We start from the raw sequence: 25925 nt of genomic DNA on the forward strand, positions 1-25925 counted from the left end.
GTCAAATCAGTACTTGGTCTCGCTCTCCCTGTTGAGTATAGCCAAATGCCATGGCAATTTGTTAGATTTGTTGGACTGTTAGAAACTAAAACACAGAAATATCCAAGGCTACAGGGGGCCTGCAGGTGAGTTTCATATAATTTCAGGCAAAAAAAAAGCAGAAACAAAAATAAATGTGCTATTGCGTAACCACTGTTTATTCAAATGCTAATTTAAAAAGTGGGGCCTTCCTGAATCCTGAATTGCTGCTGACCTTTGTCTTTTAGGAGCTACAGTCTCGTGTGCCTCATGGTCAGCATCTCTTTGAGGACCTCCTTCATCTCCATCCTGTCATTGGGAATTCTGAAGACCTGGAGGACCTGCGTTACCGATGGATGCTCTACAAATCTAAGCTGAGAGAGTCCCTGAGTTCACCGGTAAGTGACAGCCCATGGTCTACAGCTGCTGAGCTCTGCCATTGCTCTTTCAGGTTGCTTCACATTGCTAGTCTTATTTCAACAGTATAAATATGTGTCTGCTAAATTAAGAGTTATGTTTTTTCTCTGTGTAAGCTATGCTCAAAATATTTCTTGAGATGGACGTTTCAAACCATAATAATAAATGACAAAGAGGCGTGCAACTGGGGACTGAGAGGTGTTTGTGTGTGAATGTATTGGATATGTGCCTGGTTCTAGGCACATGGATTTCGGTTTTTTGCCCTTTCTCCACACAACATTCTCCATAGAGTTATTTTTTGACAGTGCCTGCAGTAAGAATATATTCACTGTTCATTGTTTTTGTCTCCTGCTGTGAGACAGAATAGTCACTGACTGAACTGATTCAAAGTAACTGTGCACAGAAGGACCTTGTCTCTTTTGAAACTGTCTTTATAGGCTAATGATATGGAATGAAATAAAGAGGAGGCATTTTAATGCAAAAAACAAATTATTAAAGAAGTTACCGGGTTGTTATATATAAGATATGCTAAGGATGGCAGAATTAATCATCATCTTTAAGATATTCCAGGGCTTGCTAAAGATATTCCCGTGTTCATAGCATAAACATATATAATTATTAATTAATATTTTTATAGCTTACATTACTACTCACATTATCTGAGCAGCTTCAAGATACCATAACCAAAGGATTAGAATTTATAGGTTTGCATTTGGTACTTTCTGTATACCAGTGCTTTCAAAGGTATCTGAACTTGAACATGTAAAATTGAGGCATTTTCAAATTTTCTGCCTGAGGAAACCTTGTCTTGAAATCCAAAGTTTCTTTAGAACTTGAATCTTTTTAAATGCATAGAAAGTAAGCATGATTTTTATTAATAAAGAGCATATTTCTGTGTTTGCCATTGATTGTAATGACTCATGCTTGGTTAACCAAAACCTTCTGTAAACATTATCATAGTCAATAGGTGTCAGTAAAGTCAAAGCTATTGCTGGGAGAGCTGCTCTTCTGAGCCAAGTAGTCAAGAACTTAAAAACATGTCATCTTTCTGACTAATGTTGTTAAAAAGGCCATTAAAAAAATCTCCTGTGAGTTCACTCTGTCCAGGTGACCGTGAATTTGAAAGAAACATCCCCTGTGTGGTGAATATTCATTTACAGGCTCCTCTGGGATCTTAACTTCATGCTTCTCTTTTTTTCTTTTTTTTTTTTTTTTTTTTTTTCTCTTAAACAGAGTGCTGGATCTTTGGAGGAACCAGACAGATTCAGAAAGGCAAGACAGTTTCTTATTATTAAGCTAAAAAAAATGTTTGAGCAGATGTTTTTCAGAAAATTATTTTAAACTTGTTTAAAGATTCCTGAAATCAATTTGCTTATTAAAAGTTAGGAGCCACTCATTTGTTCATTTTCTCCAGATTTTTAAATGGAAAAATATTACAGAGTTTTTACTCTTGAACTAGGCTTACTATATCTCTAGAAGCTAAATATCCATCTCTTGGGAGAGGAGGGGAACTCAGTTTTTATATATCTACATGCTGTATGAATTTAATTCATTTTTCAAAAGAGACTAAAGAAGAGCCAAAATATCTCTCTAAAGGATTTAGTGGTTAAGTGCCTAAAATAATTCTGAAAATGGGACTTCTAATTCTTTAGACAATTCTGAAATAAAATACTTTGGATCAATCAGCCCACCTTTCTAATGTAGAAAGCCAGAGAAAGTCAAGAGATTTGTCTAATGCTGTTAGACTAAATCCTTATTCTGACCAGCAGAATTCCTCCTGTGATGGATTTTCTTTTTGAAGTGATGACATAAGAAGCAGAAGCAGTACCGGAGATGATAAGGAGAAGCTAAAAGAAAACAAAATACTACCAGTTTCTTATTAAATCAAGCAGCACTTCTTATACCATTTTCATAAAGTCAGCACATTTTTCTGTCAAAATTTGCTTTGTTTATAGACACTGTTCTACTTTGTACTGCCATCTCACTTTCCATTTGTTTTTGGAAGGAGAAGAATAAGGCTTTATTTGCCCAACACAAAGGAGATTGGATGAATAATGTGTTGCAGGATCATAATCACATAGTCATTTTAGGTAAATCAAACTCATGATTTCTCCTGTTGCAGCACCTCTGTACGAGACACCAATATTTAAGGGGTGCAGTACAGTGCACTTCAAGCATGGCCAGAAATCAAGACTTTCCTCATTCTGATGAGATATTTCTCTAATACTCAAATGTGGAGTAGCAGCTCCAATATTTTTACCCAACAAAGTACTGGCCAATTTTAAGGCAGTTTTCACACTTTCCTCAATAGTTTTGGCTGCAGTTCAGCCTTTCTGAAGACCCCCAAAGACTTTCTGCTCTTGCTTGTCTGGCTCAGCATTAATTGTTTCATGCAGTAAGGTCACCAGAATTTTTCAGGCTGGAAAAGCAGTATGACATTTTAATACTTGGTGTAGAGGCAGCCAAACATTTGGTAGTGCTTCTTTTCTCTAGAAGAGGTTCACGGGGATATTCCAAAAGACTGACCAAGGAATTCTATGATTTCATGTTGTTTGATTGGGTCAAGTTTTTAGGGGAAAACAAAACAAAAGCTTTAGGCATAAGCATGTCTCCACTACAGTTAGATGCCATTTTTAATTCATCTGCCTCACCTGCCTTGGGGGGGTACATGGTATTTATTCACCCTTAAATTCTCCAGATTAGATTAAAGTCTTCATTTAATTTTCAAAGATACTGGCTTAACATAATAGGAGGCAGCAAACATTTGGCAATTAGGCCTACAGCAAGAGCACAAAAAAACCCCCCACTCTAAGTTTTTAATAGCTACTGAACACAAAGAGAAACAGCTCCGAGTAGAAGGACTGAAGAACTGAAATAGCTCATAAGCATGTGGGAAATGGCTCCCATTGCACTAACAAGTGATTTGCAGTTTCCCTTCAGCCAGTGCAGATGTTGCTGTAACTTATACCCTGCTCACTTCAGTGAGATTTCTCTGACCTCAGGGCTTTCATTCTCTATTTAAACAGTATCACTATAACAAGAATCCAACTGCTGGAAGCAGAGGTGTCTTTTTGTTTTTTTTTTTCATTCAGGTTTTATCAGGATGTGAAATGGAGTTGTGGTAAGATTTTTGAGCACCACTTAAGAGAGACAGAAAATAATATTGATCCCTTTTGGGTATATTGCTGTTTGGCCTGAGAAAAGAGGAAAACCAGGGCAACTGCAGAATTCTAGGCTATGCAGTTTACTTTAGACTCAGATTTAACACCTGACATGTGTCTAGAAACGAAAGAAAGATTAAGCAAAATACTTTCGTGTGCATGAATATCTTTTCAAAGCTATGGTAAAGGAAGCAAACTACCTTGAAGAGAATGGCTGATCTCAGGAGTTGGTATCTGCAGGAGGTGCAGATGGCTGCATCACTGTCCTTGCAACAACCCAAGCGTTTGCATAAAGTAGGATCAGGTTGTTTCTAATTTGTCAGCTCCCTCATGCTCTTGAGTCACACAAAATCAGCAGAAGGGGCAGAAATTGAGGTATTTTTGGACTGATTTCTGCTTTTTGTAGCACAAGGTCCCGAGTGACACTGCTTGTCTCTCCTGTTTGAGCTGTGAATATTTTGCAGCAGGAGCAGATCAACATGGAGAAAGGGAAGACCCAGCTGCGACCATTCTCATTTGATTGCCTTCTGGTTTTATTCCATTTCTAGCCTACATGGCCAGATGTTGGGCAGAATAGAGCCTGCTCCATGTACAGTAATGTGCTTTTTTTTCTGGTCCTTCATCCATTGCTGAGGACATGCCCCTGCCACTGGGTGCCCTTAGGAGCAGAACAGCCTAATGGATGTGATGTGAGCAACTTCTTGTTGATTAACAAAAAACAGTTGCAGGAAATTGCACTGGCTGCAGCGAATTTTTAGCAGGTGCCAGTGACAGCCAATGTAGATGGATATTTCTGCAAGGTACCTAGCACACTCAAGAACATAATCAAGCAAGTGCTCCATAATAACTGTGATAAATGTTACTTTCAAAGGTTGGCTCCCAGCTACCTGAAAATATTCCATGAGCATTCTTAGCATAAATAGGAAGTCGAAGGCTCATTATTTACAGGTCTAGGTAGCACTGTTTGATTTATTTTCTCAAGTGCTCAGAGTAATTACATTTCCTTGCTAAACAAATGATCTGGCTTTATTGTTTGTACAAACAAAATAATTAGACTTCATTACATCAGTGGTCAGCTAATTGCTTCCTTTGAGATTCTGCTAAGAGTAATCTCCTGTAACATACAGACAGAAGGAACATGTAATTTAATCTTATTTAGAGACACCATTGATCTGGAGTCAATCAAATTAATGCAGTCATTCAGGAAACTGCAAACAGCTCTTGCAAAGCAAGAGCTGCCACAGCTTGCCAGGAAGAAAACTGTAATGCAGTCTGCTCTGCCCAAGTGCAGATATGATGGGAGTTGCTCATGGCAGAAAAGCACAGCATTCTGTGCTAGTGCCAGTGGTAGTGGTGCCTCTCTATTGAAAGTGTGTGGTCCATTTGTTTTCCTCAAGTCCTGCTAGGTGTTACCCACTTGAAATCTTCTGTACAATTACAGTCTTAGTAAAATGAAAAATGCCTATTTAAATGTATATTTTTCTCAGTTTTCAATACCTCTTTTATAGTTAAAGATAATATCTTTGGGGTTTTTTTCCATCACTCTGCCTATAAGCCTGTGCTTACTTATACCATTACCCTAACACAGGATGAAGGGCATCTTAGCATTAAAAATTAGCAGATAGACTTATTTTCTCTCTACAGTGATATTTGCTCAGAAGGGAAACTTAGTTTAAAAAATCCACCAAAACTGAAAAAAAAACCCACCAAAAACAACAAACAAACAAACACATCTCCAGAAAAATCCTGACTGCCCGTTCCTTACTCAGGCCCACTGTTAAGTATGCTGAGCCAGGCAGCAGCAACCCCTTTCTTTTCCAGCAGGCTCACAAGCTTCCCTTCACATTACTGCACCTGTGAGACTCCCTGCCTGTGTGCTCTTATTTCTTTAGGTTTCATGTTGTTTTTGCAATTTACATTGCAATGTCCTCAAAAGTTAGATCTCTGGGGCTCTATGTTGTTTGTCTGGTCCTGCCACACCTGTGCCTTGCCAGTGCTCTCTGCTGGTGCAAGGAGGTGACATCCTGCTTCCCAGGACACCTGGTTCTTTCTTTCTTTTCATGCTCCTGTGGTATTAGTTAGTCATGTGGTTGGTGCCCTGCTTTACATGAAGAGATGTGTCCTTTAGCTGCCTGCCATGTTGTAAAGTATTTGCAGCTTTTCCCCAAGGAGATAGCTTAGAATGATTTTCTCAGCAGATACAATTTTATGTCTTAACTGAAATGTAAAAAGAGAGAGAGATTTGTTGAGCCATAGCAGAACGCAAGCAGTTTTCAGTATATACCTGAAAAAATGTTTTTAACACAACGGTAAAAGGCACTGTAAGAAAAACTCTTCTAATCATTACCTCTAATTTTTATACTTATTATTTATTTAAAAGTAAGCCATCACATTTTTGAAGTATTTAAATAAAATGCAAATATATTCAAATTATGTGACTGCTGAAAGAAGAACAGTTTGATCTTGACTTGAGAGAAGTCATTGGTAAAGCAGCTGGAAACATACATTGTTGGCATGATAAACCAGCTTTTGATGTCAGTACTACAACTTCCAGAACATTTTGTCTTTCTTTTGATTTTTATTCTTTCTATGTTAATTTTAATTAGTCTATTTCAACTTGCAAGGATGAATGGAAGTTGGAAGTTTGGAAAAGTTGTTTTACTTGCCTGCCTTCCTGAATATAGAAGACTGAGGTCTTTTTCTGCTTGCTTAGGTCTGGAGAATTACAGAAATCAATGCTGCTTTAACAGATCAGGCTGTAGCTCTTGACTTGTGATATGCTTCTTGTGGAAACATGTCATGCTGTACATGCACACAGAAGCCAACCTTCATAAATTCATTTGTGTCATAGTAGTATATGGCACAGTGCTTAGTTCTAAGTGACTTTACAGTAGAAATTCTGAAATATCCACCATATGTGGCTGCTGAAATCTCAGATACAAACTGCTGGCTGTTCCTTGTTTTCTGTTTCTTTTAAATGAAACCTCCATCAAAGATTCTAGATTATCCCCCAGCCATGTTAAGGTACTCCAGAATCTTCCCTAAGGAAGAAAACAGTCTTTAATTTGCCTGTATAGTTACTTATTTACATGCATATGCTTATGCACTTCAGAATTGAAAGGAACATTAAGGTTGCAAAGGCAAGCAATCTGAAGATGGAAAATGTCAAAACTAAAATTGCTTGTATGACTGCAGTTAACCTTTCCAGCATTCTGGTTCATTCTGATAGCTCTTTTTGCAAGGGAGAATGATAAACACAGGGATCAATGGGGTCCCAGGCCCTCCTTACTCATTCCTCACTGCTGGTTGCCTAGCCTGGGCAGTGTTCGCTTTTAGGAAGGTAACAGTTCTGAACTCCATGTCTCACTGTCCTTCTGCAGAGACCATGTAACCTCTCATCAACAGAGGCTGGTCTTCATTTCTGCTGTGGTTTATGGTTTTATTATGCTTTGCTCAAGAGCCTGTTGGATGCTCAGTTCTGTGGTGACAGTAGTATCCACCTCCCCTAAATTATTTCCCTCTTGAAAAGGCCAGCTGTGATTTGCAATGTGTTGTTTATCTTGGAGAGGGACACTCATGGCTCTGAGTTGAGAACCAATGAGAAGCCCAGCTCCAAACTATCTCACACTGAGGTGAAAAAAACAATTTACTTTGGTTTGAGAGAGCAGCCAGTGATCCCCCTGGAACTGATCTTTTCTTCTTGTCAATAACCTGCCTCTGTGAGTGACAGCTGAGTAAGGACGCAGTGGGATCTCAAGTGGCAGAAGCAGAGGGTCTCTCAGAGGCAAAATTCCACTGATAAGGCCCCTGCTTCACCAAAACAAGTGGTGGTGCTTAATACTCCTATCCAGGCATACTCCTATCCAGGATGAAAAGAATGTATGGCAGGCTGTTTCAGCCTTCCTGGCAGCTCTGTTTATTCTCAGGGGAATAATGAACTGGTAGAATCCTTACCTATGTAGCTGATCCTTTCCAAAGCCTATCTATTCTTCCTGTTAAGAAGTCCTTCCTCTGTCCCTATTGCTGTAATTTAAGCCCAACATATTGTGACCTTCCCACTGTGGAGGTAGATCTGGATTGATCCTGCCTAGGCCTTTAACTTAGGGTTTCACATCATCGTGAGTTGTGCTGAGAGAGTAAATGACGGTTGACTCAGATGGAGATCTCTTCTTGTAGAATGAGCTAGGAGCCAGGTTCAAAGCGAAGACAAAGGATGTGTCCTTTATGCCAGCTGCAATTCCTTGCTGAAGAGTATTAAGGGCTCTGTATAGTTTGTGTAGGTTTAAGGGGAAACTGGACAAGTATCTGGAAGGAAGATTCCCTGAAGGTTAAACAGATGAACAAGTCCTATCAGACTCAGGAAACTGCCTGAACTGAAAGTAGCTGGAGGCTGAGAATATTAAGGAGAAATTATTAATGCTTGCCTTACTATCTATGCATCTGTGCCAACTGCTGTGGAAGAGGATACTTGGCCTGGGTACAGCCCTGGCATGAAGTGGAATGGCTGTTGGTGTCTGTGTGTAGTGTCTGTAGGACACTAAGTCATTGGTTTCTTTATCCCTAGGTAGAGTAGGAGTTTTCAGGCAGCAGTGCGTTTCTCAGGAAATACTCTGAGGTAAGAGGAATAAATCCAGACTAAATATTTTTTCTCTGCTGGATCACTGACTCAGTGGTGCAGGTATGATTTTTGTCAGGCATGCTGGTGACATACAAGCAGCAGCAAAACCCTGCTAATGAGGTCGGTATAAGATGCTATATTGCTCTGCTCTCTCAAATAGCTAGATTAACTGTGTGTTTTCTTATATCCTGGAATGTGGTCAATAGCAAACCGGGGGGGGGCACTGATTTTTAGTAAAACACTTCAGCAACTTACACAGGAATATTATGTAGCAAGTTCTAAAGTGCTTTTCTGCTGTTTCCCATCCAAGTGATTTTTCACGGTGCATTTGGTAAGGCGTTATTAACTGCAAACAGATTTAAGTTCTGAGGACTCCCTAGATCTAAACTGATGCTTGTCATTCAAACGCCCCAAGATGAATCACGTACAAATGTGAATGATCACAGCCAGTGCAGTTCATTTGGACCAAGGATGCATTTAGCATTATTCAAAACACAGCAGTCCACCCCTTGACAGTCCTTGCTTGTCCTTGTATTTTGAGGGAGAAGGAGGAAGACATTTATTCTTGATGGTGAACTTTAAAAGTATATTTTCTTTTTAAATGCCAACCTATTCCTTTTCCATGTGTGTTTCAAAAATGTCTCTGACACTTTGGCTCCATACCCAGGTATTCCAGCTGTTATTCTAAGATGGTGGAAATTAAAATTCTGTTGACTTCACTGGAGCTTTGCCAGTTTTTCTCAGAGGAAGATTTGATTTCAGAATATTTAGTGGAGGCTGTATATGACACATGCACTGCAGGCACTGTGGGTGCTGGGTGGTAGCTGCACTGTTGCCAGTATCTGGAGTGATTGGGAAAGGGAAATTCCACTGTGTAGCAAGGATTGTGGTTCCAACCTTCTCATCTTTCTCATTATCAGCCTTCCATCTCATATGGAAATGTTATTTTCAAACTGTCTCTTGCAAAGGTGGAACTGTTTTAGGCTGTCCTTTTCTAACCCTGAATGATGTGCTAAGGGGTTGGAAGTGTCCTGACTCTAGGAACCTGATCACTTTGAGTCCAGCAGAACAGAGATTTGAACCTTGGCCTTCTGAATTTCCTGTTGGTGTCAGGGTCTCAGGTCACTACATCCTGAAAGCATCTCTTTTTCACATCACAGATCTAAAAAAATATCTTGACAAACTAAAATTGAAGCGCGATTTTTTTCATACTCAGAAAGGGAGTCAGTGCCTCAAATTTTCCATGCTTTTTTCCAAATGTATCATCTTTCCTATTAAAATTTACTGTGTCTCCTTCAATTTTTTTATCTTTTTGGCAGTTTCAGGTCGAAACTGGACAGAAATACCAGTTTAATATAGTGGTTTTGGTTCACCAATTTGAGTTTCCCTGCTAATGTGCCAAATAATGTGATGGGTTGATCACTGGCCAAATGCCAAGGCACCCACCAAAATCACTTACTCCTTTCCTGCTGAGAGGTAGGATTAGGAGAAGAGTAAAGCAGGCTTAAAACTTTAAAGGATATAAAGAAAACTTTATTTAAACAGAACTGAAAGAAAAGGAGAAAAATAATAAGAATTGGAATAAAACCTTCAGAACACTTTTCCTCCCCCCACAAGCTGCTTTTCTTTCCCACTGATAATGTACAGAGACAAAACTTAGGACTTAGGTCAGTTACTACCTCTAAAATAATCTTACATCAGTTCACTTTTGGAGAGGAGTCTCTTTTGCTGTATCATGGAGACTTCTCCACAAGAAACACTTCTCTCATGGCTTCAATTTCATGAATAGCAGCCACCCAGAAACCTGCATTTGTAAAGTCCCTCCCATCTCATGCAGCCTTCCACAGCTTCATTCATGGACCATGTCAACTCATGGGGTACTATTTTTAAGGATGAGATGTTCAAAAGCAAAAGTTCTCTTCATCTGTCTCTGAGATAATCTTCATCTCTGGGGAACAGAGGTCTTCTTTCCATCACTCGCATCTTCCTCTCTCTGTTCAAGTTTCTCATGAGATCACAGCTACTTCAACATTTACTTGTTTCAGCACAAATCCCTTTGCTCATATCTGCAGTTTGAACACTCCATCTCCCCATATTGTTTCTATTAATCAAAGGGATATTTTTAGTGTATCACCATGGCCTTATAAAAGAATTTCAACCTTAAGACTAAGCCATCCCCTTATTCTCCTCCTATCTGGGACTTGACTCCTTTTTTACTGACCTTGGTGTCTTCATGTTGTTTCTCTACGTGTCTTCCTTCACTCTGTCCTTTTCTCTCACTCGAAGAGAGGATCAATGTCCTGCAAGTTTCATCTGTGCAATGAAAGAGTCAATATCTCGCCCGGGCCTGCGGAAGGTCACGATGGTTTTGTGCAGATTCAGGACGCGCTGGGGCTGTGCCAGGATCTCCGGGGCCCGGCCCGGCCAGCGCTGCGGCAGAGGCAGGGCCTGGCCGCACCAGGCCCACGCTGGAGGCTGAGGGTGAACTGGCCCGGCGGCAGGATGTTAACAGCCACTGGGGCCGGCCTGACCAGGACAGGGCCCCTTGGCCTCCCCTCCCCTGGCTGGCAGCCTCTGGAGCCCAGCCCGGCCCAGACAGGGCCCGGCAGACTCCCCGGGAAGGGGCCCAGCCCCTCGGCAGGGCCCGCCCGGCCCGGCCTGGCCCAGCCACATGGAGGAGGCCGGGCCTGTTACCTGTTCCCAGGCCAGAAGAAGAGAAATTTTCCTGGGGTTTGTTCATTTTTAGCATGTGTGTTCACAGAGGCATGTTCAGCTTTCTAATTGTTTAACAAAATGTCAGTGTTCAAAACTAGTCACTGATTGGTTTTGTCAGGCACGGAGGAAACGGTTAGCAGCTTCTCTTAGAAAATCACTTCCATGACTGGCTTCCTCGCTGTTCACTAAAAATCAATTAGTACAAAACCAGCACAATCCTTTAACACCTCTCATAGTACTACCACAGCCCCCCCAATGCCCTCCCCCCTGGAAAAAAAAAAATTAAAACATTTATTTATATATATATATATATATATATATATATATATATATATCACCAATTGTTCCAGCAAGCACAAAACAATGGAACTAATGTAGGTTTCATGTCACAACAACTTGGGCATATAACTAGTGAATCCATTTGTAAGATACCTGCTGACCTCAACAGATAAATAGTTCCTGATCCTGACTTTATTTAGTTGTTCCTGTGCATAATCCCACTGCAGACACTGAAATTAATGATAAATCTCCTGTGGATATCAGTGTTCGCAGGTTGAGGCCCTCATTTATTAAGGGTTTATCATTGCAAATTTGCTGAAAACACCAAACCCTCACAGCTCCTGTGGGCCTCATTTTCAGTCCTGCAGAGGCATCATAATACTATGTTTGCTATAGCTAAGTCATTCCCATGACAACAAATGGAGTCTAAAATACAAGATTCTGACCTTGCTGTGTGATCAAATGAAACAGAGAAGCTGGGCATTGAAGACAAAAGTTCAGTGAACACAAATACCTTTAAACCCAACAAGCAGTTAGGAGAGAAGCAGCAGATGAAAACAAAATATTTCTCCTTCTCTGAAGTTCTGTGCCAAGGTAACTGTCCCTCCACAGATTTCCCTAATGCTAGGATCTGCTGTGGTTAGTCTGAATATCCTCCTCTGCAGAAAGCTCCAAGCAGAGCAAATGAGAGCTTGTTAATAAATTTTTGCATTAATTCTTTCTCGAGGATGAGCTGTGAAAATACTCCATAAAATAGCAGAACTATTTTACAGCTTCTTCTAGTGTATCTTAAAGCAAGGCACTCTGAGAATTGGGATGAGATTTAAATGTTATTTGAGTTGCATTAATAGTCTTTGGTGTAGAAATCAAGGCAGAGTCAGTGAACTGCTCTGAATCAAATGCTGGATTGGTAGAAGAATCAGAGCAGGAAAAACACTAGTGGCTAACTGGCAGTGTGGTCATCATAGGAAACCAGTGACAGTGACCATAGATATCTGTTCCCTGGGCTGTGGCAGGAACAGAGACAAGGCACAACTGGAAACACATTTCCCACCAGTTCATAGGCAGAAAGACATAACAGGGAAGAGACGTTGCAGCTGGCCTGGCAATGAAAGAATAGTTTCAGATTGAAGTAACTTTCAAAACCAATTCTGAAGGATTGACAGCAGTAAAAGTTTTAGGTGTTGCTAGGAAGACTGGCGGTCCTCACAACTGTGTCAGTGAGAGGTGGATTTCTAAGTCCCAGTTTGAGTTTGTGAGAACATTTTGAGGATTCCAGGTGTAATGAACTGTTGAAGAGTCACTCTCAGGATCCCACCCTGTCACAACATCAGCATTAAGACTTACTGGAACAAAGAGTGTGGTTTGAATTGTCCCAATGCAGAATTAACTCGAATTGGATCTTCCACTGACAGAATTACACCTGTTAATATCTACAAACAAACTTGCTCATGGATTCTGGAACCTGGCAAGGGTCTTTTTCCATATAGTTAGGGTACGCTGATAAATGTATTTGTCATATTGCTGCATATTATGGATGCAGTGAAGAATTAAGAATGGGAAATCTTTGTCAATGAAAACAGAGCTGTGAATGACAGTGCACTGGCTTACACTGAACACACCAAGAAGTGGCTGTTTCATGGCATGGCATGGAGAAAGATTTCAGGTCCAGACTAGAGAAGGGAAAGTCTCATTACTACAGCTACTTATGCCTTGTACTTTGAGAACAGCTCACATTAGGAGCAGATGACATCTGCGAGGCAGGCAGGTTGGTGAAACTTTGATTTCATGGGTAAATAATCACTGCACCTAGGGAACTTGCCCAGTGGTGCACAAAGTCAGTCCCACTCATGCCCTGGCATGTACACTTTATCCACTGACACTTCCAGTGTCCAGGGATCTGAGTTTTCCTTGGCCTCAGCAACAAATTACAGCCCAGATACTGTGGGCCAGAAATGATAGAGCAAGCAGCTGTTGCTCTGCTGCCTCTACATCTGCCTGACACAATAATTAAATCTCATCAGCCATTCAATAAAATGGAAGCAAACCAACTACAACAGAAGGATTTTGCAGCACAGCTGTCTCGTGATGTGTACCTGCAGCTGTATATTTACCTTTGTAATTAATTCTGTAAGCATTTATATGGAGTTACAAGGGACCGAGTAATTTAGAAAGCAGTGGAAGAGATCATTAAAAACAGCAAAAGGCAAAATTACTTTCTTCTGCCATCAATCTCCTCCATATTTTCTCTGCTGATGTTTCCCATGGACTATTTATGTTCATTATATTACCTTCTTACTAAAATTATCTCAGGTTTCATTTCCAGGTTGGGAAAAAGGCAATAGTGCTATAGTGGGACAAAGGTGTTGCCTGTTAAACACCCACAGTGGGCAGAAGCCCTAATTTTGCTGCAGGATTGGCATTGTCTGTGACTCGAACAAAATAAATTAATTTCCTTTTGTGGAAAACTTGGGTCCCACTTCAGTGGATGTTCTGTGCTGACATTTATGATGTAGGCTGGTACCTAACGTGACTGATTAAGCACTGCATTTATGCTCATTGTATAAATCCTTGTTTGATGAAATAAGTGAGTTATTGAGCCCTTTTTATCAGATTTCTTTTCAAGAGAGTTGGGTTTTTTTTTGGAAACTCACACAGTTCAGCTCATTGGCAGTAGTTACCCAGGAATCTTGCCAGTGGAAATCTCCCTTCTTAATTAATCTTTTCTGAATTTTATAGCCATAGATATATTCTCTCCTGGTCATGCTAACTAAACAAGATCAAATTTATAAGGTTAACTGACATAGTCTAGGTTTGCACCAGCATAAAGAAGGGTGTAATGGGACTCCTTTGTGTGTGTCCCCAGGGCTTCACAGAAGTAGATGTGGCTTTAATGTCTCCTTCACTATCAATGTTGTGTTGTGTTTCTCTCATTTTTTGCATCACATAAAGTTTTAAGCTGGGCCTGGTCAGGTATAAGGTATACTGAGGCAGGCTGCACTGTGGGGCCTTTTTTCTGACCTCCAGTCCTGTAGACCCCAAAGCCAATGCATGCTGCTGCAGGGCAGATGACTAGGAGCTGGATGAGCTGCAAATGAAGTTCCTTTGTGCTGACAGAGAGCAGAAGCTGTTCCTCTCTTAGAGGCACCAGGACTCTCATTTTACTGACTGGAGAGTAGCAAACACAGACCCTCTGTGCCATATGGTGGCTGTGAGGGGACCAGGCAGCAACTTGGGCATGAGAATGTGTAACCACCACTTTGTAAATGGACGATGGGCTTGGAAGCAACCATTTCCTTCCAGAAAGTCAGCAGTATTTTCCTTCTAGAAAACAACAGTTTCCATAAGGGAAATCTTGCAAACAGTGAAATATTCTCCGAAAAGACATAATTTAACTTCACTCAGCTTCAGTGTTCCCAGCACCCAGGCTGGGTCCTAGGCCAAGGATGACTGTTCTGACCTTCTCCCTGGCAGTTCGATATATTTGAAATAGACCTCCCCAGTACTTTATTTTGCTGAGCTGCTCTTTGGTTTGTGTTTTCCAGAAGCGCTCCGGAGGCGTGTGCTCATACTTGCAACGCGTGCGCCGAGCAGCACTACCACTGCAACTGCTCCTCCTGCTCCTCCTGCTCCTGGCCTTCCTCCTGCCCCTGGCAGAAGAGACCCACAGCTGCACCCTGGCCAACAACTTCGCTCGTTCCTTCAAGCTGATGCTGAGATACGAGGGCCCACCTCCAACATAACTTCTGGCACGGCACGAGGTGACTGGCAGAAGTGCAGACTCTTTGTTTTTAGTTGCAGCTATTGTAGATTTTAGGGCTTCCAACACGGCCATCGTGTCAACTGGATAGATCACATAATTGCAACATAAGATTAATCTGCTCTAATCAGGTATTTGAGCAAAATTAATATTTTTACAATTTTTTAATTATTGTATTTATAACATGTATATAGAGATTGTGTATGTATGTACATATCTATATATAAATGCGTATCTGTGGTCAAACTAACAGCCATCATCTACTCATCCACTGTTTAAGGATAATTCTGCAATGTTTCTGCCATCTTTCAGCAAGCAATACTGAAGGATGGTGGTGTTGTGGGATTTTCTGGGTGATTTTTAACATCAGATTCTTGTTTACAACTGAAGTCAGAGCAAGTATGAGAACATACGGTCATGCACCGGAGTGTAGAATGGAGAGCAGGCAGTAGAATCGTGTTTGAATAGCGTGGTTGACATTCAGCCCAAGGAAGATTTGGACTATTCTCTTTGAAATCTTGAGCTGGTTTTCCAGTATCTGGATACAGGGATTGCAGAAGCTAATAGAAATGTCTCTACTGACTTCAGTAGGAGTGGGGGTGGACCTCCTCTTGTTCTTTTTTTTTTTATCAGTTTTCCAATTACTGTATTCTCCAGCCCACCTGAATCAGGAGAGGTGGAATACAGTGGGAAGAAAGCTAGGAAAAAAAAAAAAAAAAGAATATATTTTTTTAGCATCTCTCTAGCAGGAGAACTTTTAAAACCAGGTTGTAATTTTCTGAACAAATTTGTGAGCACTGAACAAAACCTTGTATCACCAATCTTGTCCATAAAAAAGAGTGGGTTTTTTGTTAGATTTTTTGTGTCTGTGGGGTTTTATGGTTTGGTTTGTTGGGTTTTTTACTTTATAAAGAGGCATTTGGTAACAGACTATAAAGCCTGAACAGTGGGATGCAGCCTGGCTCAACATCAGTAAAGCAAAAGTTGGAAGTCTTTTAATAATACCACCCTGGAAACAAGATTCCTACCTAGGGTTCTTTTGTATTAATGGTTTATTGAAATTATGTAAAAAGATTGTATCAAAGACAGTCAAGCATAGCTTTTTATGTAATCCAAACTGTAACATTATTGCAACTTGTAATCTATTTACCTAACCCTATGCCTGATTTATCAAATTTTTGAGTGTACATTTTAACATTGTCTTTTAATGTAAAAGCAATTCTCACTTCACTCACGTCACTCTCTCGCTGAGAGAAAAGGTAATTACTAAAAATTTATGCCATTTCTGAGAGCTATTCCTTATTTTCTCATGGTTTTAGCCACTGTAGTTATCATGAACAAACAAAATTAACAGAGGAAACAGTTACTTTGCCTCTCCTGGCTGTGTTGCAAGGAGGAATTTCTCTTCTGCATATCAGCACGGGGTACTTGGTGTTTTCCACATAAGGTCTAAACTAATATCACAGCTGACAGACTGAAGGAGGAAGGCACTTATTTAACAAAATCATTAAAGTTCTGTTAAACTTGTGTAGAATCAGGAGGTATAACAGCATGGAGCTCAGTTTAGGCATGGGATTAGGAAAGCAGGCAGTGTGAAAGAGGAGCAGCTAAACATAGAGAGGAGAGGTGTCTATCAGTTTGTAAAGCCTTATAAAAGGAGTCACAGTTAACACAGAGGAGAAGAGTACAGACTCTGTGGAGGAAAAAATCTCAGAATCTTTTTAGCTCCCTCTCCCTGCTACAGTATTGGTACTATTGTATATTAAACAGCTTTTCTTCAGTTTTCAAGGTTTAGAATGAGGTAACAGGCTTCTACCAGTATTCTGAGGAGACTCTTCCACCAACAGGACACTGTCACTGTGTTCCTAATTATACTGGGTTTCCTAGTGTTGGATTAAAATGGAAAAATCTGCTAAAAGTGTAAAGAAGAGTGAAAATTAAAGGAGAGACAGCAGGGATGAAGATATCAGTCAAAGTGCAAGGGGAGCATGGAGCAGGAGGTGGGCTGATGAGGGTTGAAAACCTGACTGTCAGGAGGTAGCAGAAGAGCATTCAGAGCAGGCAGAAGGGACTGGAAGCAGGAAGGTGAGGAGAGTCCATGTATGCTGAGCAATAAGACATTCACTTTAGGAAGCGGAGGAAGGCCCGTGATTTCTTTCATGAAGGAGCCAGATGGGGAGGAGCTATGATTTGTTAGCGAATGGGGCATATTAATTCCTTCTTTGCAACCATTCCTTCTGGTGACAGAGGACATACCTCCTCTGAGGTATAATCTGCTTAGCTGTGCAAGTGCCATGCACTTTCCTCTAAAAATTGCTGCCAGCCCTGGGGGAAGAAACCCCTGTGGCTGCCCAGCAAGGAGTTAATTATCACACACACCTCCATGTCAAATTCAATCTTCCTTTAGAAAAGAAGTGTGGAGGAAGAGGGGCAGGAACAACCCTGCTCTCTGTGGTTGTGGATGCGTGTAGGTGTGCACACACCTTTCTGTTATGTAGCTACATTGCAGTTCTCTGGGTTTTGCAGAGCTGTTCCAGGTGATGAAAGTAAAATACCAGTGAGAAAGTAAAAATAATGAGGAATAATAAAGCTGCAAATGGAAATCAGTAGGGAGATAGAAAAGTTTTTTCTATGACAGCACAAAATCTCACATCAGATTTCTTTCTGCCAAGCCTTTCTATCTGGATGATTTGTATGGGTTCACAAATGCATTTGACACCATGGGAGTGTGTAACAGAGAGAAAAAACATTCTGCACAGAGGATCTTACAAGAACAACTGCGTCATCACCTTGATGTTTCAGTTTGTGGCAGGGTTAAAAAAAAAGAACCGAACATCTAAATTAGAAACACACTTTTGTTGCTGGGTTTGCAATCAGTTTATTCTGTAAGTCCCTTGTCTATAATCTTGAAAAGTTTTGCTTTAATTCTCTGTCAATCCATTCTCATTAACTTAAATAATCTGAATATCTCACAGAAGTGATGAATATTTCTACTTAATTGCAATGAAAAATACTCAAAACACGGGACTTTAATGCTCCTATCAATGAAAACAATTTAAGTCTTCCATGATGTCATTTACCTCACCTGTCCAAGGCAGGTGTGAGATTTATCTGGCAAAGAAAGAGAAAAAAATCACAAAAGTAAATCGGAGATGTAAATGCAAAATCTACTTTCTTTTTTATTCTCTTATGGTTTGGGGTTTTTTTCTGAAAAGCTTGTGATACTGATTCCTGGAAGTGTGTGTAAATATTAATCAGGTCAGTAATTGGAATAATGAAAACAAACTGCCCTGTCCAACTTCCAGGAAGCTGTACAAAACTCAGATTCCTCAAAACACAAACTAAATCATACTGTTTCCAAACCAGTCCTTAAAATCTTGAGCACAGTTCCTCATCTTTGCTCACAGATGATTTGGTTGTTATATGCTCACTTTTGTGCCTATAAAATCCCCAGCTCATACATCTCTGACATCCAGATGTAACTGAGATGTGTTATAGCTCAGGTTCACACTGGGGCCACTGCCTCAAGCCTTCCCTTGCCAAAACATGGGATGCACAGAACCCTGGATGTGTCTGCAACTGAGGACTTTCAGTATTTTTCCCCAATACAGGTTTTAGCAGCCACAGTCAAGGGGTGCTAAAACCCTCTAAAACATATCTGTTTTATGAATATGTCTGAAGTTGTGAGTGGTTTGTGCACCTGGCCTAAACTCCATGCAGACACCCAGCCAGTTCACAGAGCTCTGCCCAAGCTCTTGCCTGCACTGTTGGACCCAGGATTTCCTTACCACATTAATGACCCTGCAGTGCTGAAGGTGAGATCCTGCACTCCATTGCCCATGCATTACAATAAGACCTTAACCTAAGGCACACTTCTAACCCAACCTTTGGCATGAAAAGCAAGCCTCACTTGTAAACTGCAATTGATTTTGAAGCCTGATGCTTTCCTGAGGATTTACCATGGCAGCAATACATTGAGGTACAAAATAGCTATTGTGCCCCATGTCTGTTAACAGCCCTTTCTCTGACTCCAGCCAGCAACTTAAATGGTATTAAATATTATTTATATATGCCCTTTCCAGAAATATCTGTATGAAAAACATCCATTTTAAGCACATACATTAAAAATATTGTATTCCTCTGCTAGCACTCGACCTCCTGAGTAGTCATGATTTCTACCAAGTGCTACTTTATTTGTACTGACCGAGAGACTTAGAAAACTCAAACATTTGAGGCTGTAAATAAAGCTACTAGGCTAACTAATAAAACCACCTAGTGATCACTGAATAATTTGGACAGCTTTTAGTATGGCTCTATGCTTCTCCTTAATCCCTTTTTTTGGGGTATTTGTAGACCTTGGAGAGAAGAAATGTCTCCAAAAATTGGCCATTCCTAGATAGACAGATGATGTTCTCTGCACATCAGAAGATGTTATTTTCTCTTTAGTTGCTCTAGACCTCAGGAGTTTGCTACATCTGATCTCCTTTTCAGTTTTAAATAGGGAATGTTTTACTTTGATGTGTGTGCATACACACCTCATTAGCACTAAAGAGATTTGAAGAGTTCATGTAAAATAATTATTTTAACGTGTTTCAACAAGAGAGTACATTGTCCTCTTTTCTTCAGGGGAAAAAAAAAAAAAAAAAAAAAAAAAAGTGTGTGACAGAGATTCTCAGACCAAACAAAGCCTTTTGGAATAACTAAAGATTACAGACTGAAACTAAATTATCCACCATAGGAAAAAGAGTTTTGCCTTTCAAGAAATGCTGGTATAAAAGCCCCAATAAACATGTCTTTGCCAGGCATCCTAGATGTCTTTCAAGTCATAGGTTATGTACCCAGCTGGCTGTAAGAGCTGCTTTTGGAGACTTTATTACCCCTTGGACAGTATCATTTGCTAGACTGCAGCTGAAAACACGTTTGTCCAGAGAACCTACACCAGCTTCTGTCAGAGTCGCTGGGGGCTGTTGAGGATATTCTTAGCAGTTCCCAGATCATTGACCTGCTCTGAGCCATTACAAGTTTATTGCATTAATTTATCTGTCAGCGGTTGGCAACTCTCAGAAACCAGTTTATTACAATACTGAAGATAATATTTCTGGTGCAGGCAACATGATTAATTGAGAAATCAATCTTATTACTTTTGCCATATTTTAAAAAATATATCTACTAGTTATACTGGAATATAAGCAGGTTAGTTGTAGGTGTTGTAGGGCAACTGCAGGATGTTTTAGGCACAAGGCATTTTGACTTGTACATGTCTGTTTAAGAATTGTGGGATCATGTTACACTTGTTAAATGGTAAAAGAAAAAAAAAAAGATTCTTGAATTAAAAAAAAACAAACAAACAAACAAACAAAAAAAAACAAACAAAAAAACACAACAAAGCAGAATGGAATAATCCGTCACACAGTTGGGTTTTAAATTATCTCTTTTCTATCCAGTTTAAAATATGAATATGTGTCTACCAGAGAGTATCAGTAGATGTGGAAAATAAGAAATATATATCAGGAATATACTGGTTCAAACTGTAGCCTAAATAGCACCTCTGTTCCCTAAACTGCTTCAGCAAATGCCAGATTTTACCTCATTGTACCTGTGAGATAACAACCCTCCTCCTAGTAATGTGTGGGTGCAGCTTAAGGTGCAGCATCCCAGTGGAAGCAGCAGGAGACATTAGTTCTTCCAAAGGCAGCCTGATATCTCAGTGCAAGAGAGGAACATGTAGCTCTGGCAGAATGAGAGCAGTCCAGGACTAATGACACAGGAACAAGGGCTTGCCATCCAGCACTGCCAGACTAAATTTTGACGGCGGCTGTCAGCACAGTTCAGTTTCATGTCCCTGACTGTGGAAGGAGGCTCCCCTCAGGGTGAGTCACTCGAGCTGAGATTGGAGCCCTGGAAGTGGGTTTTTTTTCATTTCATTAAACACAGAAGAAACATGCTAAATTAAAACCCCTCAGTGACAGGTTAATGGTAGGTGGTGGGTGCTGATGCTCCAGGAAAAGACAGGAAATGCTATTAGAGATAGAAAGCTAGTCATGATGGTCTCTGTTAAATCCTCAGGAGGCAGAAATGCACTGTAGAACTGAAGTGGGAGTTTTTTTGTTCCTTTTCAAGTAAATGTCAGGCGTTGTCATTAGTCTTCTGGATTTTGGGGGCAAGCCTATTCAGTGCCTTACTGAAGGCTAGTGGCTTTCTGGCTTCTGAGCCATTTACATCAGTGAGTTCCACATTATTCTATGTAGTGTGAAAAAGGTATTCCCCTGAACTGTTTTTGGGTCAGAAACTTTTCCTTCTTTCAGCCACTTTGTGCTCAATCCAAGGAAGCAGAAAGACCTACACTTTCCAGGCCATGTTTTGCCTTTCCTTCTTTTATGAGAGCAGAGGAGATCTGGCTTTGCTTCCACTCCAAAGTAAATTATCCCAGTATTTTATTCTTCTTTTCCTGTTGCAATTCTTCCACAGCTTAGGTCATTCCTATCACCTTCAGTGTTTCCAGTGGCTGTTCTTCCTCAATACCTAGAGCAAAATATCTGGTCCAGTTTCAGTAAGTTTAAAATCCAGAAATGTCTTCCCCCTTCCTTGCAGTTCCTCCTGCAGATACTGTCTGTTTCTGCTGTCCCCTGTGTCAAAACAGCCTTCATCACTATCTGGGGGGACGGGGACTCTAGTCCTGGCCAGCCACCTCTTCCCAGTCTCCCGGCCTCATCTGCCTTCAGTTTTGGCTCAGGCACTGCCCTTAATAGTCACATCTGCAGACAGGAGTGTGAGGGTATCACTTAACAAACAGTTATTAATAATGAAAGCCTAGCTTTTAGCATTGTTCATAGCCTGCCCAGAGCATTTTTGTCTTCTCCTCTCTAGGCAGGTTTTGATGTGTAATCCAATTACTGTGTGCAGAAATTGCCCCTCAGTCAGTGCAGAGTGCTGGTGGTTCTCTGTTGCCCTGGCATTGTCACTGCAGGGGTAAGAGCTCCCAGGTGCTGCTCAGCCAGGGTCTGTGCTCTTGAGCTGCCAGGAGTGTTCCACTGTTGTTGTTACAGACCCTAAATAAGCCAGAGCACTTTTTTTCTGACCTGGGGTAAAAAAAAAAAAAAAAAAAGAAAAAACTAAAATGATCGCTTTTAACAAATTGATTTCACAACTCATTTATCAAGCCCTATAGCAAGCCATTTATTTTAGCTCCTTTTTGCTCCATGAAAAGCTGTGTGTTAAAAGGGAGAGGTGAGTTTGGAGAGCAGTGCCACCTCCCTCTGCAGTACTTTGCTGGGAGGCATCCTGCTGGAACTCAGGGATAGGAGCTGTTATTTCTCCTGAAGTGATTCCCACCTTCAAAATCAAATTATTTCTTTTGTCAAGTCGAATAAGCACTGAACACCACAGACTTTGTTTCACTACAGATATTAATGAATGCCTCTGTATGGTACTTTCAGTTGCCATGAAATATATATATATGTATGTGTATATATATATGTGTGTATATATATATGTGTGTGTGTGTATATATATGTAATGGGGAGCATAATTATTGTTCTACTTAAAGAAAAGTGACATTCCACTTCAATGTAACTTTTAAGTACAGCTTTTAAGAGAAACTGTGTCTTAAAGAGAAACTGGAAGAGTTTAGAAGTGCAGGTTTTAATGAGCTTTGATGAAATTTAATAAGCTTTGAGTCTAGGTTTTAGTCTTCAGGGTGAAAAGCACCCAAGATGATTTTTCCATCACATTCCAGATCAAAACCCCTAAGAATTCAACCTGGGAAGCATTGCTTGAACACTGGCTCTTCTTGAAGGTGTTTGGATGTTGCACAGGTTACGTGTGTGTCTGTCCTCAAACTCCAGCCTCCATTTTGTACTTGGGTTTGACTGGAAGGCAAAAGAGACACCTTTGTCTTGCTCCAAGACCCTAACAATAATTTTTGCCTTAGTAGATGTTTTCACTTTGATCAGACTCTTTCAACTTTTTTTTTTCCCTTTTAATTTGTGTTAACTGAGTTTATGGGGTGATTCTAGGAGGGCACACTCCATCTGCCCAGCCTCAGAGCTTCCCTTCCAGCAGCATACCTTCTTCTCATTTATTTACTTGAATGTACTGGACCACTGTGAAGCAATTACACAAGCAATAATGCAGGTGTTGCATTTTTCTGTCACTGCCTTTCGTTCTTACATAACTCTCCATTGATACTGAAAAGTGGTAGGAGACCCAGAAGTTGCATTGTTGTTTACTGGCAGTATAACCCATGTCCAGTGTTCCTACAGAGGTCCTCTCTCCTCAGAGCATTGGGCTGTCTTGGGCCCAGTTCAATTCATTAGCCTGGATTTTGAACAGTTTTGGATCCCTTCACCAACACTCCATCAATCTTGCTTCCATCAGTTTTATGCTTTTGTTTCGCTTCAAGCTAGAAGAAAGTTTAAAGAAATGTGCTAGGACTCCCATATAGGGTGAGTAAATATCCCATTTATTTCACAAAAATTGCAACAAAATAAAGGAATTCGCTCTCACATTGAACAGAATTAATAAGAAGTTCTAACTGATAAATTAAATAGTTATTAAGAACAACCTGGAGAAAAGTTTCTGCAATCAAACTGTTCTCTGTCTTTAATTTAAAAATCAACAAATACTGAGGTACATTTTGCCACCTTCTTTTAGAAGTGACCTGAAAAAAAAAAAAATGAATTCACCTTAACAGGATGTTTATTGATGTGAATCTATATTTCAGCAGCATTTCCTGTGTTAGATCACCCGCCTGTGGGCACAGGGAAAACCAAAGGCTGTTCACAAGAGAAACTCATATTATTAATGGTTCTAAAATTCTTCAGAGCTCCTATCCAAATGTCAGAAATGAGGAGAAATCTTTCTGTGAACCCTGTCATTTTTCATGTTGAAATCCTGGCTTGAATTCAGGTCTCCGCCTCAGCTTTTGTAAATGTTAATATTCAAGTAGAACAAAAACCTTAGAGGCAATTACAGCATGAACATCTCTTCTTGTTTATGTATAGTAGCTGATAGCAAAGTCTGCAATAATCTGTGTTTATACATGTGCTGTACAATGTAACAGTTGGGCACAAAATACCTTTTAACTGTCACAAGAAAATAACTGGATTGATGTCACTTTTTGCTTGTATGAATATAGTTATTTGCCTTGCGGGGACCAGTTCCACTTTTGTCATGTTATTTATGATTTTTGAATACAGTTGTGATAAATTAGGCTCGTTTCTAAGGTAAACAATACTGGAGCCAAGCAGCTGTCTCTGTACCATGTGCATGTTATCTCGGCTGATATCAAGTCCAAGTCAGACTCCTTGCTTTGCTTGGACCTTTCTTTAACCTTTCAGGCTTATTCAGGGAAATGTGGACCACTCTATTTTCTTACTAAAAATATGGCTTTGTGAAAAGCTGAACTTATTTTTTTAAATCCTTTCTTTTCTGGTTCAGAAAGACTGTAACAATCATATTTTTCTAAACTGCCTATTGCTTGTGTTGGGAAATTATATAGAGATATATATTTTGCTCTACAGATTTCCATGTACTTTTGGAACTCTTTGTTTTCATAGATAAATCCTCCTATTTGCTAGAATTAGCTCAAAAAGCTGTAAGCTTCTGTATACTGACTCTGTGAAATTCTGTAAAAACACAGCTGCATCAAAAGGCTGACTCTATGTTTTATGTAAATTGTTAGAGCTAAGTCATCCTTAGTGTTATGCCACGCAAGATGTATGAAAAGAAATCAGGTCATTGTTTTGAAAGGCTGGACAGTGTTAGGTCACACTGCCTAAAAAGTCCCAGATGAAAGTCAGGAGAGTTTATGCTAGAAATGGTACCATTTTGGGCCCTGAATCTATAGCTTTTTTACACAGTTTAGAGCCTTATTTCAAAATTAGTCCCATGAAACTTCATGGGAAATATTAAAAATAAGAGCCTGTGGTATGTGAATAGCTATGCTAGAATAAGGACCTTTTCTAATGAAGAACAGGGCCCTTTAAGTAGTTTAGAGGCTATGATTTGAGTATTTCAGGACAACTTTTTGTGTTCTTTTCTGAGCTGTGGATTCCTCCTGTGTATTGTGGATTTATTCCACAGCCAGAATGCCAGATTAAATTGATTGAAGCCCCATGAGCAGATGAACATAATAGAAAGCTGCAGTGAAATATTGCAGAAAATGGCCTGATTTCATTCTTCAGAGCAATAGTTAAAGTAACTCAGCCTTGGCTTCTTTGCACCTGTGAAGCAGAGACCCTTGTTTTGTACCTCAGCTGTGGTATAACATGGAAGGATTTCTGCTCTTTGCTTGGAAAATACTGTCTATTCCTCATCCTTGTCAAAGCATAATGTTTCCCAAGTAAAAAAATCTGATTCTTCAAGACTCATAGGGGAGTTAAGGGGCAGCTGGAACCTTCTGTGATCCAGCCACATTATTCCAAAAGTTTGTTCCTTGATGAAAAATAAAATATGATGTGAGTTTGCTGTTTGCAAGTAGGATCAAGAGACTGGAAATTCATCACCCCAAGCCCTTGCCTGTTCTGTGATGCTCCACTGTTACCAATGAACCGTGTTGAATTGGATTATGAAATCAGTATTTTATTGCATGTGTCCTTTTTTGAAATGAAAATATAGTTGTACTTGATGTTGCAGTTATAATGCAGTAAATAAACACATGTGCATTTCTTTTTAAGGACTTTTAGATTATTTTGGGCGGTGGTTACACATTTTTGCTGTGCTTGTTTCATACCCTCAGAGTATTTGTGCTGACCTAGAAACAACCAGAACTAGTGAAGCAAGGATAAGACTTGCTGCTGCCTGTCTCTCTGCTCAGGTATCACTGGAAGATGGCTGTGCTAAATGTAGCTACTTCATTCTAGTCCTTTGAGATTTAACAGAAAATATCAGCTTCTCTGTAAGTTATTTAAACATAATTCTACTGGACCTGAAGAAAATGTGAATTCGCTAAATCATA

The 25925-nt window shown here is 40.1% G+C and overlaps 1 protein-coding gene across 6 annotated transcripts in view; it reads left to right on the plus strand.

Annotated features, from left to right (window-relative positions):
• SYNE3 (spectrin repeat containing nuclear envelope family member 3) overlaps positions 1-25643 on the plus strand; it is a 67010-nt gene extending 41367 nt beyond the window's left edge. For 5 of the 6 annotated variants that reach the window (XM_040066595.2, XM_040066596.2, XM_040066591.1 and 2 more), the window contains 3 exons: positions 267-416; positions 1669-1707; positions 14754-25643. In XM_040066595.2, the coding sequence (XP_039922529.1) occupies positions 267-416; positions 1669-1707; positions 14754-14951 (387 nt within the window). In that variant the 3' untranslated portion in view covers positions 14952-25643. The remainder of the gene's footprint in view (positions 1-266; positions 417-1668; positions 1708-14753) is intronic. The other variant, XM_040066592.1, reaches the window with a different exon arrangement.
• The last annotated feature ends 282 nt before the right edge of the window (positions 25644-25925 follow it).

Source organism: Hirundo rustica, chromosome 6 (assembly GCF_015227805.2).
Source record: "Hirundo rustica isolate bHirRus1 chromosome 6, bHirRus1.pri.v3, whole genome shotgun sequence".
NCBI classification, from domain to species: Eukaryota; Metazoa; Chordata; class Aves; order Passeriformes; family Hirundinidae; genus Hirundo; species Hirundo rustica.